This window comes from Pristiophorus japonicus, chromosome 4, assembly GCF_044704955.1.
Source record: "Pristiophorus japonicus isolate sPriJap1 chromosome 4, sPriJap1.hap1, whole genome shotgun sequence".
NCBI lineage: Eukaryota > Metazoa > Chordata > Chondrichthyes > Pristiophoridae > Pristiophorus > Pristiophorus japonicus.
In genome coordinates this window covers 213,070,162-213,086,902 of record NC_091980.1, presented here as the reverse complement: position 1 = coordinate 213,086,902, position 16,741 = coordinate 213,070,162, and the positions used below count along the sequence as shown (strand labels likewise).

General features: G+C 43.1%; 1 protein-coding gene across 1 annotated transcript in view; it reads right to left on the bottom strand.

Annotated features, from left to right (window-relative positions):
• Nucleotides 1-454: 454 nt before the first annotated feature.
• LOC139263260 (neuronal PAS domain-containing protein 3) overlaps nt 455-16,741 on the bottom strand; it is a 1,415,846-nt gene continuing 1,399,559 nt past the window's right edge. The window contains exons 11-12 of the mRNA XM_070879060.1: nt 6,231-6,346; nt 455-2,237 (exon numbers count right to left, since the gene is read on the bottom strand). Of these exons, the coding sequence (XP_070735161.1) occupies nt 928-2,237; nt 6,231-6,346 (1,426 nt within the window). The 3' untranslated portion in view covers nt 455-927. The remainder of the gene's footprint in view (nt 2,238-6,230; nt 6,347-16,741) is intronic.

Below are 16,741 nucleotides of genomic sequence, written 5' to 3'. Positions count from 1 at the left end.
TCAACTCAATCTTATTGAGTTTCCTTAAAGCACTTTGAAACAAGGCAGAACGACTATAAAAACGGCTTGAGGCTTTGTTTTTTTTAGTCTGGAGGTAAAGTTTGCATGGCTGCAGAAAATGCTAACACAGATCCTGGTTATAAGAAAATGAGGATACTGCAGCCACAAGCTAGCAACTAAATCCATTTGTCTAGTACAAAACAGCACTCTCCCACAAATTCCAGCCCATATGCTGCATATTTTATGAAGACAACAAAGATTAATAACGGTAGCACCATGGTAGCAGAAGTAATGTCTACTTATGGTTCATTAACTACACATGGATTCCATCTTCCTACAGTTTTCAAGAGTTTAACATTCTAGTCACAGGCCAGAATCAAATTATGTAAGAACCCAAATTGCTTTATGTGCAAGTAAGAAAAATCTGAATCATAAAAAAGAATTAAACTCTGCATAAAATTCCAAAATACTATGCCCTATTTTTAAAAAGGAAAAAAAAAAGAACCCCTTTAAAGTCTGACTTAGTCAAACAGGGTCATCTTCCTATACTTACCTCCTTCAACCTTGATCATATCAAGATCATTATAGATTAAAATCTGTGATTCTCTCATTTTACAATCTCTTCACCATTACATTTGCATCTTATGGCAGAGGCATGTACACATTAAAGGCATCTTCACAAAGATGCAAAGGAAAACACATCTTGGAAGGAACATTTACAATTAACCGGTAATTCAACTTTCTGAAGGCAAAAAAATAACTCTTTACATTACAGAATGATTAGTCATAGTTCAAGAGAGACATGAGAACTGTTGTATTGATGGCGTGAGCTGACCTGCTCAAGTTCAAAGTGCTAGCACTAGAATTCAGCTGAAAACATTGTCTATGCCTCAGAGTATAATACTGAACACAGTATATGGTCATAGTTTAATCCTCTTTACGTTCCAGCGTTTGTGTGGTGTGAATGCCATTACTGTACACAGGAAACGGAAGTGTGGAAAAGAGTCCCTCTGCTGTTGTGAACACATTTCCTGCAGGCATTTGGGCCAGACTGGCCCCACTCACAGTGCTCCCGAATGGCCCTGACATATTAATTCGATGTACGTGGTGATAAAGCATTTCCATTGGCGTCTTGGGCTCTAACCCAAAACTGGAACTGTTAACATCCACAAAGTTAACAGCATGAGTGTTAGGCAGCAGGTTGCCCTGCATGGCAAAGGTCACCTCAGCTGGGGCATACCGAATGGTGCCAGTGGTATAGACCCTCTGAGGAGTAGTGCTGGTGGCAGCTAGGGTTCCTGTCACCCTATGAACTAGGGGAAGCACCACATTACCAGCCTGTAACCTCTGCAGTGTTTCTAGGTCACTGGTGTATAGCACAGAACTAGTGGTACTGGTGCCGCTGAGCTGCTTGTCTCGAGGGGAGGCTGAGAGAGGAGGAGATAGAGGGTCTGTGACAGGAGCTAAGGTAGTGCTGGATGAGGTGCTGAACTGAGTTTTACGACTGGCAGTATTTTCCGTCCCCGGTGGGGTGAGAACAGAGTCTGGAATGGTGACATGTAAACTAGTGTTGGCCTGTGTAGTGGGGAAGTGCTCAGAGCTCGGGGGCTTAGTCATACTATAGGGGGATTCGTTCCTTGAGATCTCTCTATTAGGAGGGTAATTCCAAATACTGCTATCATTATCAAAATTTATAGGTTCTGTTATTTCTGTTTTAATTTTAAGCACTGAGGCACTGTTTGGTGAAGACAGCAGTTGTGGCTGGTCTACTATGTTTGAGTCAAGTCCATTAGGGCTCGAAGCACTCAACAGCCTCCTACGTGTAACACTGCCTCCTTTTTGTTTTTTTCTCCTCTTCTTCCTCTTCTGGTGTTTGCTGGAAGACTGGATGTTCACTTCTCCTGCGCTGTCCGAATCCTTGGCACTGTCTGAGGTCACTGATTCGCGGTTTGGCAAGCGCATCTCTGATTCGCTGCCTGCATATCGTTCTACTTTGATCTGCATAGAACCAAAGGTACCAAAGCTGTCCTCTGCTGCTTTCTGACTCTCAAAGTCTGAATTTTCAAAGCTATCATCACTGTCCCTGCTGTCCTGGTTGCTGGAGCTATTGCCGTCGTCATTGCAGTTCATTTCATGGTCTGAGTGGCTCCCAGACTGCTTCTTCCTATCCGACTCGGGATCATCACTGTTTTCAGACTGGTTTCCCTTCTCATCTGACTTGGAATTCTCATTGTCCTCTGGAGGAGATGGGGTAAAAAAAACATCAGTCTCTCTGAGAAACAGTTGATTATAACAGACACCAATCAGTCTGGAAAATAGTACAGAGATTACTGGCTTCAAGTAAACACAGTGCAACTCCTGATAAAATGACCGAGTTTTATACCTGTTCATATTCTTTGTTGAAAGTACAGATGAAATTTAAAAGTTGTAGTTCTAGAAATATAAATGTAGTTACCAAAGTAGGGTTATATAAAGTAAGATGACCAGATTTCCAGTTTGCTAATCCAAAGCTTTTGATTTTGAAATGAAAAAAGAGAGCAGAAGATTTTAAAGGACAGGGCCAAGTTCCCTTTGCTCATTCTTAAACAAAATCAGAAAAAAAGTGACTTTACACAAACTGCAGGCTGGATTTATGACTTGTGTTCAGATTCAGTTTGTGCGCCTAACCTGCAGAGTCCAAATTCACTTAGAAACAGACAACATTGGAAGGATGAATAAATTAGACAGAGGATATAAAGTTGTCCTAAATGTTTTATCCAGGATGGGATCAATAAATCAGAGACAGTTCCAGTGATACTGGGACATCTGGTTGCTGAATTGAGATCAACTGCAGCTCAAATTGATGATAAGGAATCCTTTGAACTCAGTTCACCGGGTGGGGGGAAGGAAACGGAACGGTAGTAGCTGCGCTCATCGTCCGGTTTCCACCCACCGCCATTTAGGATGGACCAGGGTGCCCAGGTGGCAGCCTCGTTAAATTAACCAAAGCATTTGTACCGGGGGATGAGCAACTTAATCTGCCGTCCTGAGGCTGCTCAGAAAACGGTTCAGGAATTTTTTTAATAGATAATTTCAATGGCGCAGGTTTTGCTGGAGCGTGCCCTGTTAGTTAGACTTGTTCTTGCATGTTTAGGTTCAAACATTTTTTGCCCCCAAATTTTCTGGAAGTATCGAGCTGATAATAGTGCAGCAAGGGCAACAGGTCATCTGCGACCTTGGTGAGTAACAGGACAGAGTATATCCTTAACCAATGAGAATAAAGGACGCAAAATAAACACAGGAAGTACTGAGAAGGAGGGTGAATATCTCTTCCCCACCACAAATTGCTGGCTGATTCACACATTAATAATAGTGCACGTCATTCGGATGCCATTATTTTTTTCAGCCAAATCTGGGTCCATATAATTTTTTTTGGGTGCGGCCAACAGGAGTAGGAGTGTTTTAAATAGGCCCCTAATAAAAATCTGGGTTGGTGTTGACCTGTCCGAGGCACATCCCCTGGGAACGGCTCCACCTGCAGCCGCAGCCAACCCCTCCCAGCCCCCACCCCCACCCCATCCTCAGGCTTCAACTATCAGGTTACTCAGTGTGAGAGGCGGACGATTTCCTGTCAGCCTAGAACTGGCGAGATTCGCCGCGGCTTATGTTTGGCGCCCACAGCTCACTGGCAGAATGGAAGTGAGGCCTGGGCTGCTAAATGCCTCGGGACTCCGGCTGGCAAGAACAGGCGGGCGGTGGCTGCAGTGTCACCCGCCCATTCTCCGCCCGTAATTAAAATCAACTCTACAGTTGTTTGGGGTGGAGGAGGACTTATTTTTCTGTTATCCAAAATGTCACCCAACTCAGCATGACACAGAATAACAAATGCAAAATACTGCACTTCCGTATTTTTTATACTCATCAATCGCAATCAATCTTTGCAGCTGGGGGACCTACTGGAAAATATTCACCCACAATACAAAGTATTAAATTTACATGTACCTCTGCAGCAGGCATTGCTGTTTTCCATTAAAAATGGTATTTTAAATATAATTTTCCTACTTGGTTTTCTTCAGTGACTCATTATTTTCCTTTTATCCATAATTCCTCAGCTGCACACCTTCCCCTACAACTGGAAAAACAGACTGATGGCCCAAAGCTTCCAGTGGCAATATCACCACACATTGTGATATTTCTATATCCTGCTCCCTAATTGAGCTTTTTTTTCTAGAAATCATCTGAAATAAGCTGATAATTAGGAATAGGCCATAAACATAAACTAATACATCTAATAAGGAATTCAGGAGAAACTTTTTTACTGAGAGAGTGGGGAGAATGTGGAACTCACTAACACATGGAGTGCAAATAATAACATAGATGCAGTTAAAGGGAAATTAGATAAGTACACGGGGGAGAATGGAATAGAAGGGTATTTTGATAGGTTTAGATGTAGTAGGGTGGGAGAAGGCGCGTGAGATGCATAAACACCAGAACAGGCCTGTTGGGCCGAATGGTCTGTTTCTCTGCTGTAAATTCTATGTAACTAAACACTGAGGTTTCCGACAGCCATGATATTGTGGTGCTATGAAAACTTATGAGGATATATATCAATCTTGGCACGGCCAGAGAGAACCTTCAAATCAGCGATACTGAGGGAAGGAACTGGACTCTTACATGCATCTTACTATCAGGCTCCTAATGGTATATCTGTTGTGCTGAGGAGCTCACATTGAAGGTGTGTGCGTGGACAATGGCGATGCAGGCCCCATGATCAATTCCACTCCCCAAGAAAGGATTTAAAATTTAAAGTGTCTCCTGCCAACCCGTACTTCATCATTGGTAGCTACTTTGAATATGGCCACCCATTTCAGGGCGTATTCAACATCTGCCATCATTTCCAGTGGAAAATCTTGGAAGTGGCAGTGATTGGTGAGAAGTCAGCAGAATAGCTCCTTGGTTAATTTCCTGCCAAGGCCACTTAATATTGGTTGTAATGGGCAGTCCACCCAAAGAATGTCTGGGTGACTTGTGAATTCGATACTGTAGACAATGCAGCCCTTTTATATCCCTGAACTGTTTCAATGGTAGTGCTTCAGTAATTGTACCCAATCCCTTGCTGCTAGTCTGGGCTATTTCTATTGCAGGATGGACTTGGTAATAGCAGTCCACAGGCAAGGTTTGTGGATACACAATGGCTTGGATATAGTAAGGATAACTCTAAAGCAACTGCATACACAGTTCTTGTGCAAGTGCAGTTAGTTCAAAATTGCATTATTGAATTTGATAATCTGGCTCGGGCATTCCTCAATATCAGGGGGAAGATCTGTATGTGTCATCGATGCTAACTGAGTATCACTGGCTACAGGAGCAGGCTGAGAGATGAGCCCACTTGGGGCCACACTCAAAATGATGGATCTGATGGCAAGTGGCACTGATGGTAGCTGTTTATCATTGCTTCAGGGAACAATAATATGGATCAATAAAGTTCTTAAACTGCATAAAGCTTAAATTATAAATGCTCGGTTTTCATCAAACCCTACTGGACAGGGTTTTGATGCCACCAATGGCAAGAGCATCTGGCTAATTATACTGTAGGGTTCCCTCTACTAGTGTCCTTGTAGTGAAAAGGAGGCATAAGTATTGGTTGCTGTTGCAAATCTAACTCGCAGTCACACCAAAAGAAGTGCCTGTAACACTGTTATCAACCTTAGGGCTTCTTTCAGTGCTTTATGGTCCAATATGTGTATTGTGGAGTCCTTCAGTCAGTATGCTGGCCATCGCACTGTACAGTTACATATGATATGGGGCAAGCATCAGAAATTGAAAGAATGAACTTTGCTTGTTTAAAAATAATTATACTGGTGTGCAAACAACAAAACTAATAGTGACAGATACCTGTAGGTAGCTGGAATCTTTACAATTACAAATGATCTGTCATATATGCAACACCAACCTATTAATTCTTAATCTATTCCTGTCAACATTATGATACATCCCAGAGGATGCTGTACACAGTAGGATACTCAAATGTATGCTTCTGGTAAACGGAGATAGCAATACCTTTTGACTTGAATTTGCATGCTTTGCATTATGCAGTCATTAACTTGTTTTGAAATGTTTGGCAACTATAATTAATGGAAGCGCTAATAAACTATAGGAAGAATACACAATAATATGGATCCATGGAAGCTTTTGGACTTTGGAATGAGGCAGATACTGCTAGTGATAGATTTAATATTTATCAGCAATACCTGAGTTTTCTTTCGAATCAGATTCGGAATCAGAAGTCTCGGATGATTCAGAGGTTTTCTCGGGAAGATTAGGAAGCTGTGCAATATCCATCGGGATGTCCTTATACTCAAAGTCACTAGAAAAATAACACTTATGTTAGACTCTGCATGTATACATCGTCTGAATGTTTGACATTCTTTCATATTAAAGAGAAACAACTAAAAATCATACTTTAAGACATTAAGGGGTCAAAATTGTCCTCCACCCGAAACGGGGCGCACCTACCGATTTCAAAGGGGTCCGTCTATCCCAACGCACGGGGCAAACAATTCGGAGAAATTCAGGTCTTTGTGCGTTTTTTTGGAGCGGGGTGGAAGTGGTCTCATCATCGGGGTGGAAGTGCGGTCGGGTCGGAATAGCCACCACTAGCGCGGTGGAAGTGGGGGAGGGTCAGAGTGGTCGACGCTTCAAGTCTTTGCCTTGTTTATCCTAACTTTTTCCGCAGAGTGGCATCGTACCTGAGCGGGAGCAGACCGAAGCCTGAGAGTGGGGATAAAAGCTGCAGCAGACCTGCAACTTGAAGGAATCTAATACAGCCAGTGTGATCTCCTGGATGAGTTTCGATTGCCTAATTGGGTCGGAATTGAATTTGCCCAGATTTTTTTCCCCAATTGGCCTGGGTTTTTATCTGTTTATTTGCCTCTCCCAGGAGATCGCATGGCTCTGGGTGGGGAGAACTCTGCAGTGTGACATCACAGGTAAGGCAGGTAAGTGATTGGTAGTGATTGTGGGCTAAGTTTTAAATGAACATATAGCATATAACTAAATTCTAAAAACTAACCTTTATTTATTTAACTAATTTAATAAAGTATATGGTAAATACTTTGATTAACACTAAACTAATTAATTAAATAAAATAATGGGAGAACAGGCGATGCAATATTTGGGCGCGTCTGGACGTTTTGGTCCAGGGCGACTACATCTGCGGCTCGATGAACTTCAGCTCCGAATTGAGGAGCTGTAGTCAGAGCTGCAGACATTGCGAGACATCAGGGAGGGAGAAAGTTACCTGGACCTTTTGCTCCAGGAGGCAGCCACACCCTCTAGATTAAATACTTTAGAATTGACACATGGTCAGGGACAGGAGAGTGTGACTGCAAGTGAGGCAGGTATGGGATCCAGGAGGCAGTATTACAGGAGCCTTAGTCCCTGCACTCGTCCAATAGATTTGAGGTTCTTGTAACCCTTGTGGACAAGTGTGCAGACTGTGGGGTGGATGAGCAGACTGACCAAGGCACTGTGGTGCAGAAAGCCATTTAAGCAAGGGGAGTAAAGAGGAAGATGGTTGTAGTAGGGGACAGTATAGTTAGGGGATAGATAGGGTTCTCTGCAGCCGAGAGCATGGGTCCCGAAAGCTGTGTTGCTTACCCGGTGCCAGGGTAAAGGACATCTCCTCCAGGCTGGAGAAGAGCTTGGACTGGGAGGGGGGGGATCCAGTTGCCATGGTACACATAGGTACCAATGACATAGGTAGGACTAAGAAAGAGGTTCTGCTGAGAGAGTTTTAGCAGCTAAAGACTAAATTGAAAAGCAGAACCACAAAGGTAATAATCTCTGCATTATTACCTGAGCCATGAGCAAATTGGCATAGGGTCAATAGAATCAGGGAGATGAATGCGTGGCTCAGAGGTTGGTGTGGGAGAAGTGGGTTTCAATTCGTGGGGCACTGGCACTAATACTCGGGAAAAAGAGAGTTGTTCCGTGGGGACGGACTACACCTGAACTATGCTGGGAACAGAGTTCGAGCGAACCAAATAACTTGGGAGGTAGACTGGGCTTTAAACTAAATGGGGGGGGGGGGGGTGGTGGAGGAGGGTCCCATTGGAGAGAAATCTAGAATGCTAAAGAGAAAAGAAAAGGAAGCAATGCCGGAAAGTGATTGTGGTAAGGATAACCAGATAATGTCAGGAAGGGATAGAGCATACAAACAAAAGAGTGCACTAACAAATAGGGTCCAGGTAAGAAAAAATAGTGATAAGACAAATAGGGCTATAGTACAAAATAATGTTAAGATGTCAAATAATATTAAAAAGACAAATTTAAAAGCATTGTATCTGAATGCACGAAGCATTCGTAATAAGGCAGACGAATTAACAGCGCAAATAGATGTAAACGGATACGATATAGTTGCAATTACGGAGACATGGTTGCAGGGTGACCAGGGTTGGGAACTGAATATCCAAGGATATTCGAGGAAGGACAGGCAAAAAGGAAAACGGGGTGGTGTGGCATTGTTAGTAAAGGATGAAATCAGAGCAATTGTGAGAAAGGATATTGGCTCAGAAAAGCAAAATGTAGAATCAGTCTGGGTGGAGCTAAGGAGCACCAAGGGGCAGAAAACATTGGGAGGAGTTGTCCTTTAGGCCTCCAAACAGTAATGGTAACGTAGGGGATGGCATCAAACAGGAAATTAGAGATGCATGTAACAAGGGTACTACAGTAATCGTAGGTGACTTTAATCTACATATAGACTGGCCAAACCAAATTAGTAATAATACTGTGGAGGATGAATTCCTGGAGTGTGTGCGAGATGATTTTTTAGACCAGTACGTTGAGGAACCTACTAGGGAACAGTCTATTCTAGATTGGGTATTGTGCAATGAGAAAAGGTTAATTAACAGTCTTGTTGTGCGGGGTCCTTTAAGGAAGAGTGACCATAACATGATTGAATTTTTTATTAAGATGGAACGTGAAGTCGTCCAATCCGAAACTAGGGTCCTAAATCTAAACAAATGGTACTATGAAGGTATGAGGAATGAATTGGCTATGATAGATTGGGAAGATTCATTAAAAGGCATGACAGTGGATAGGCAATAGCTAACATTTAAGGAACGAATGCATGAATTGCAACAGTTATACATTCCTTTCTGGCACAAAAATACAAAAGGAAAAGTGACCCAACCATGGCTAACAAAAGAAATTAAGGGTAGTATTAGATCCAAAGAGGAGTCATACAAAGTTGCCAGAAAAAGTAGCAAGCCTGAGGATTGGGAGCAGTTTAGAATTCAGCAAAAAAGGATGAAGAGATTGATTAAGAGGGGAAAAATAGAATACAAGAGTAAATTTGCAAGGAACATAAAAACCGACTGCAAAAGTTTCTACAAGTATGTAAAAAGAAAAAGATTATTGAAGACAAATGTAGGTCCTTTACAGAGAGAAACGGGAGAACTTATAATGGGGAACAAGGAAATGGCAGAACAATTAAATAAATACTTTGGTTCTGTCTTCACGGAAGAGGACACAAATAACGTCCCAGAAGTGCTAGGGAACCAAGGGTCTAGTGAGTAAGAGGAATTAAAGGAAATTATTATTAGTAAAAAAATAGTGCTTGAGAAACTAATGGGACTGAAAGCCAATAAATCCCCAGGGCCTGATAATCTGCACCCCAGAGTACTAAAAGAGGTAGCCATGGAAATAGTGGATACATTGGTTGTCATCTTCCAAAATTCTATAGATTATGGAACAGTTTCTGCAGATTGGAGGGTGGCAAATGTAACCCCACGATTTAAAAAAGGAGGGAGAGCGAAAACAGGGAACTACAGACTGGTTAGCCTAACATCGGTAGTAGGGAAAATGCTGGAGTCTATTATAAAGGATGTGATAACGGGACACTTAGATAATATCAATGGGATTAGACAAAGTCCACATGGATTTATGAAAGGAAAATCGTGTTTGACAAACCTACTGGAGATTTTTGAGGATGTAACTGATAGAATAGATAAGGGAGAACCAGTGCCACGTACTAGTCAGAGTAGGAATTGCAGGATAGCTAAGTAGGAATTGTAGGATGAATATGTGGCTTGAGGAGTGGTGCAGAAAGGAGGGATTCAAATTCCTGGGACATTGGATCCGGTTCTGGGGGAGGTGGGACCAGTATAAACCGGACGATCTGCACCTGGGCAGGACCGGAACCAATGTCCTAGGGGGAGTGTTTGCTCGTGCTGTTGGCAAGGTGTTAAACTAATATGGCAGGGGGATGGGAGAACATATGCAGGGAGACAGAGGGAAGTAGAATGGGGGCAAAAGCAAAAGATAGAAAGAAAAAATGTAAAAGTGGAGAGCAGAGAAACCCAAGGCAAAAATCAAAAAGGGCCACATTACAGCAAAATTCAAAAGGGGCAAAGTGTGTTAAAACGACAAGCCTCAATGTGAGGAGTATTCGTAATAAGGTGGACAAATTAACTGCGCGGTCAGCAACTAACGGATATGATATAATTGGCATCACGGCAACATGGCTCCAGGGTGACAAGGCTGGGAACTCAACATCCAGGGGTATTCAACATTCAGGAAGGATAGACAGAAAGGAAAAGGAAGTGGGGTAGCGTTGCTGGTTAGAGAGGAAATTAACAAAATAGTAAGGAAGGACATTAGCTTGGAGGATGTGGAATCTGTATGGGTGGAGCTGCGGAATAGCAAAAGGCAGAAAACGCTAGTGGGAGTTGTGTATAGATCACCAAACAGTAGTAGTGAGGTTGGGAACAGCATCAAACAAGAAATTAGGGATGCATGCAATAAAGGTACAGCAGTTATCATGGGTGACATTAATCTACAATATAGATTGGGCAAATCAAATTGGTAGCAATACAGTGGAGGAGGATTTCCTGGAGTATATTAGGGATGGTTTTCCAGACCAATATGTCGAGGAACCAACTAGAGGGCTGGCCATCCTAGACTGGGTGATGTGTAATGAGAAAGGACTAATTAGCAATCTAGTTGTGCGAGGCCCCTTGGGGAAGAGTGACCATAATATGGTAGAATTCTTTATTAAGATGGAGAGTGACACAGTTAATTCAGAGACTAGGGTCCTGAACTTAAGGAAAGGTAACTTTGATGGTTTGAGATGTGAATTGGCTAGAATAGACTGGCGAATGATACTTAAATGGTTGATGGTAGATAGGCAATGGCAGACATTTAAAGATCACATGGATGAACTTCAATAATTGTACATCCCTGTCGGGAGTAAAAATAAAACGGGGAAGGTGGCTCAACCGTGGCTAACAAGAGAAATTAGGGATAGTGTTAAATCCAAGGAAGAGGCATATAAATTGTCCAGAAAAAGCAGCAAACCTGAGGACTGGGAGAAATTTAGAATTCAGCAGAGGAGGACAAATTTAGGAGGGGGAAAAATAGAGTATGAGAGGAAGCTTGCTGGGAACATAAAAACTGACTGCAAAAGCTTCTATAGATATATGAAGAGAAAAAGATTAGCGAAGACAAACATAGGTCCCTTGCAGTCAGAATCAAGTGAATTTATAATGGGGAACAAAGAAATGGCAGACCAGTTGAACAAATACTTTGGTTCTGCCTTCACGAAGGAAGACACAAATAACCTTCCGGAAAAACTAGGGGACCGAGGGTCTAGAGAGAAGAAGGAACTGACGGAAATCCTTTTTAGTCAGGAAATTGTGTTTGGGAAATTGATGGGATTGAAGGTCGATAAATCCCCAGGGCCTGATAGTCTGCAGCCCAGAGTATTTAAGGAAGTGGCCCTAGAAATAGTGGATGCATTGGTGATCATTTTCCAACAGTCTATCGACTCTGGATCAGTTCCTATGGACTGAAAGGTAGCTTATGTAACATCACTTTTTGAAAAAGGAGGGAGAGAAAGCGGGTAATTATAGACCAGTTAGCCTGACATCAGTAGTGGGGAAAATGTTGGAATCAATTATTAAAGATGAAATAGCAGTGCATTTGGAAAGCAGTGACAGGATCTGTCCAAGTCAGCATGGATTTATGAAAGAGAAATCATGCTTGACAAATCTTCTAGAATTTTTTGAGGATGTAACTAGTAGAGTTGACAAGGGAGAACCAGTGGATTTGGTGTATTTGGACTTTCAAAAGGCTTTTGAAAATGTCCCACACAAGAGATTGGCGTGCAAAATTAAAGCACATGGTTTGGGGGTAATGTACTGACGTGGATAGAGAACTGGTTGGCAGAGAGGAAGTAAAGAATCGGGATAAACGGGTCCTTTTCAGAATGGCAGGCAGTGTCTAGTGGGGTGCCGTAGGGCTCAGTGCTGGGACCCCAGCTATTTACAATATACATCAATGATTTAGATGAAGGAATTGAGTGTAATATCTCCAAGTTTGCAGATGACACTAAACTGGGTGGTGGTGTGAGCTGTGAGGAGGATGCTAAGAGGCTGCAGGGTGACTTGGACAGATTAGGTGAGTGGGCAAATGCATGGCAGATGCAGTATAATGTGGATAAATGTGAGGTTATCCACTTTGGTGGCAAAACACGAAGGCAGAATATTATCTGAATTGCGGAAGATTAGGAAAAGGGGAGGTGCAATGAGACCTGGGTGTCATGGTACATCAGTCATTGAAAGCTGACATGCAGGTACAGCAGGCGGTGAAGAAGGCAAATGGTATGTTGGCCTTCATAGCTAGGCGATTTGAGTATAGGAGCAGGGACGTCTTACTGGAGTTGTACAGGGCCTTGGTGAGGCCTCACCGGGAATATTGTGTTCAGTTTTGGTCTCCTAATCTGAGGAAGGACGTTCTTGCTATTGAGGGAGTGCAGTGAAGGTTCACCAGACTGATTCCCGGGATGGCAGGACTGACGTATGAGGAGAGACTGGATCGACTGGGCCTGTATTCATTGGAGTTTAGAAGGATGAGAGGGGATCTCATAGAAAAATATAAAATTCTGATGGGACAGGACAGGTTAGACGCAGGAAGAATGTTCCCAATGTTGGGAAAGTCCAGAACCAGGGGACACAGTCTAAGGATAAGGGGTAAGCCATTTAGGACTGAGATGAGGAGAAACTTCTTCACTCAGAGTGTTGTTAACCTGTGGAATTCTCTACCGCAGAGAGTTGTTGATGCCAGTTCATTGGATATATTCAAGAGGGAGTTAGATATGGCCCTTATGGCTAAAGGGATCAAGGGGTATGGAGAGAAAGCAGGAAAGGGGTACTGAGGTGAATGATCAGTCATGATCTTATTGAATGGTGGTGCAGCCTCAAAGGGCCGAATGGCCTATTCCTGCACCTATTTTCTATGTTTCTATGGATATAGTGTATTTGGATTTTCAGAAGGCCTTTGATAAAGTCCCACATAAGAGGTTAGTGTGCAAAATTAAAGCACATAGGATTGGGGGTAATATACTGGCATGGATTGAAAATTGGTTAACTGACAGGAAACAGAGAGTAGGAATAAACGGGTCTTTTTTGGGCAGGCGGGCAGTGACTAGTGGCTACCACATGGATCAGTGCTTGGGCCCCCGCTATTCACTATATATATATATATATATATATATATAATATACATATATATATATATATATATAATATACATATATATATATATATATATATATAAATTATTTGAATGAGGAAACCAAATGTAATATTTCCAAATTTGCTGATGACACAAAACCAGGTGGGATTGTGAATTATGGGCAGGATGCAAAGACGCTGCAAGGCGATTTAGATAGGTTGATAGGAAAAACATAAAGACAAAGTATTATTTAAATGGTGATAGCTTGCGAAATGTCGATGTACAAAGGGACCTGGGTGTCCTTGTACACCAGTCATTGAAAGCAAACATGCAGGTGCAGCAAGCAGTTAGGAGTGTAAATGGTATATTGGCCTTCATTGCAAGAGAATTTAAGTACAGGAGTAAGGATGTTTTACTACAGTTATACAGGGCCTTGGTGAGACCACACCTGGAGTATTGTGTGCAGTTTTGGACTCCTTATCTGAGAAAGGATATACTTGCCATAGAGGGAGTGCAGCGAAGGTTTACCAGACCGATTCCCGGGATGGCAGGACTGTCGTATGAGGAGAGATTGGGTCGACTAGGCCTGTATTCACTAGAGTTTAGAAGAATGAGAGGAGATCTCATTGAAACATATAACATTCTGACGGGGTTGGACAGACTGGATGTGGGGAGGATGTTTCCCCTGGCTGGGAAGTATAGAACAAGGGGTCGCAGTCTCAGGATAAGGGATAGGAAATTTAGGACTGAGATGAGGAGAAATCTCTTCACTCAGAGGTTGGTGAACCTGTGGAATTCTCTGCCACAGAAGGCTGTGGAGGCCAAGTCACTGAATATATTTAAGAAGGAGACAGATAGATTTCTAGACACAAAAGACATTAAGGGATATGGAGAGAAAGCAGGAATATGGTTTTAAGATAGAGGATCAGCCATGATCATATTGAATGGCGATGCAGGCTCGAAGGGCTGAATGGCCTAATGTAAAGACCTTACACAATACCACAAATCCACACGAGACACGTTCTATCGACAAGGTAACTCCATGACCTGAACCTTTATTCACAGGACCAAGAAGTGTTGACCCTGCGTGGGACCTCCCTTTATATACCTGGGTGACCAGGTGAGGAGTGCCTCCACAAGTTCACCCCCTGTGGTCAAGGTGTGCATTTCTTACGTATATACAGTATTGCAGTGTTGTTACATAAAGGTTACATACATGACGGCCTACTACTGCTCCTATTTTCTATGTCATCAGTGGTGCACTGATGACGTCACGCATTGGCGTGTCACAACGTCCCTTCCCTTCGGTTAAAGGGGAGGGCTCTGCAAACTCTGCAGCCACTTTTGTGGCAAACACTGGGCCACCAGGGATGGTTTCGGCTGGGCCAGCGGCCTGGCACCCAAGAGGGTGTGCCAGGCTGCCGATTGGCAGCCCGGCCGAACCCACGGGCATAACTGTTGGCCCAACCTGGCAGTCGGCCGACAATAAAAAATAAAATGGAGTCGCTGGTAATGCCACCTCCAATTTAAGGGTGGCCGTGCCACCCAACCACAAAAAGGGTACCGACAGAAAAAGCTGGTGCTGGTGCCACTCCCGCGGGGCAATTTCGGATATGGGCAATTTCCTGCGGAGCAATTTCGGAAAGGGGGTCGCCGCCAGTTGGTAAGAGATCAGCGCGTGCACGACGTGACGGGAAAACGGGCGAGGCGGTCCACTACACCACTCCAAAACTAAAGGAGGGCAATACACAAAATGACGGCTCCTCCATGACCAGTCCGCACCGACCTGTGGCCGCTGCTTTCAGGCGGTCACGGGCCTTATACAAAGGGGCAATTTCGGCTCCTAAAACACTTCTCTGAACTTATGAATATTTTCATTGGAGCCACTTTTATGTTTACTTGATATTGTCACTTTTTTTACTATCAATTTCCACTTGTCAGATTTTTAAAAGAACATTTTCATTCATGTATTCACTTCATCACAATTATCTTGTCACATCTGTCGTAAGTAATTTCAAAATCAAAACCTCCATCAAACAGCTATAGCTCACACAATAAAGAGCAATTGTCTTGCCTTTGGAGATATTTTTTCAGGAAATGATTTATCTTCATTGTTTTACCTGAAGATGCAGGGAGGATGTTTCCCATGGCTGGGAAGTCTGGAACCAGGAATCATGCCATTTAGGACTGAGATGAGGAGAAATTTCCATACTCAGAGGGTGGTGAATCTTTGGAATTTTCTACCCCAGAGGGCTGTAGCGGCTCAGTCATTGAATATACTCAAGACAGAGATCAATTGATTTTGGGATATTACGGGAATCAAGGGATATGGGGATAGTGCAGGAAAGTGAAGTTGAGGTAGATTATAAGCCATGATCTTATTGAATGGCGGAGCAGGTTCGAAGGACCGAATGGCTTAATCCTGCTCCTATTTCTTGTTCTTATGACTGTGGTTGAAGCTTGGCCACCCGGCACCAACTGGAAATTGTGTCACCATATCCTCAGTAAGCATTACTTCCATATTTATGGTGCAAAAAAGACCTTTTTTAACTTCCTTTAAAATGTTTACATTTGTTAAAACTTTTACAGTTAAGAACATGGAAAAAAGCGGGGCCATGGTGGGGACGATTACAACTCTGACTGCCTTGACATCAAAGCAGCATTCGATCGAGTGTGGCAAGAAGAAGCCCAAGTAAAACAGAAGTCAATGGGGACCAGGAGAAAACGCTCTAGTGGCTGGAGTCATACCTGGCACAAAAGAAGATGGTTGTGGTTGTTGAAGATCAATCAACTCAGCCCCAGGACATTGCTCAGGGCAGTGCCCTGGGCCCAAACATCTTCAACTGCGTCATCAATGACCTTCCCTCCATCGTAAGATGAGAGGAGTGGCTGGTCACTGATGACTACAATGTTCGGCTCCATTCACAATTCTTCAAATAATGAAATAATCCATGCCCATATGGAGCAAGAGCTGAACAACATTCAGGCTTGTACTGATAAGTGGCAAGTAACATTTGCACCACACAAGTACCAGGTAATGACCATCTCCAAAAGAGAGAGCCTAACCACCTCCCTTGACATTCAATGGCATAACTATCACCGAGTTCCCCACCAGAGGTTGGGTATTCTTCAGGATCACTTCCCAACTCCCCAAAACTCCTCTACCACGTAGAAAGCACAAGTCAGGAGTGTGATGGAATACTCTCCAGTTGCATGGATGGGTGCAGTTGCAACAATGCTCAAGAAG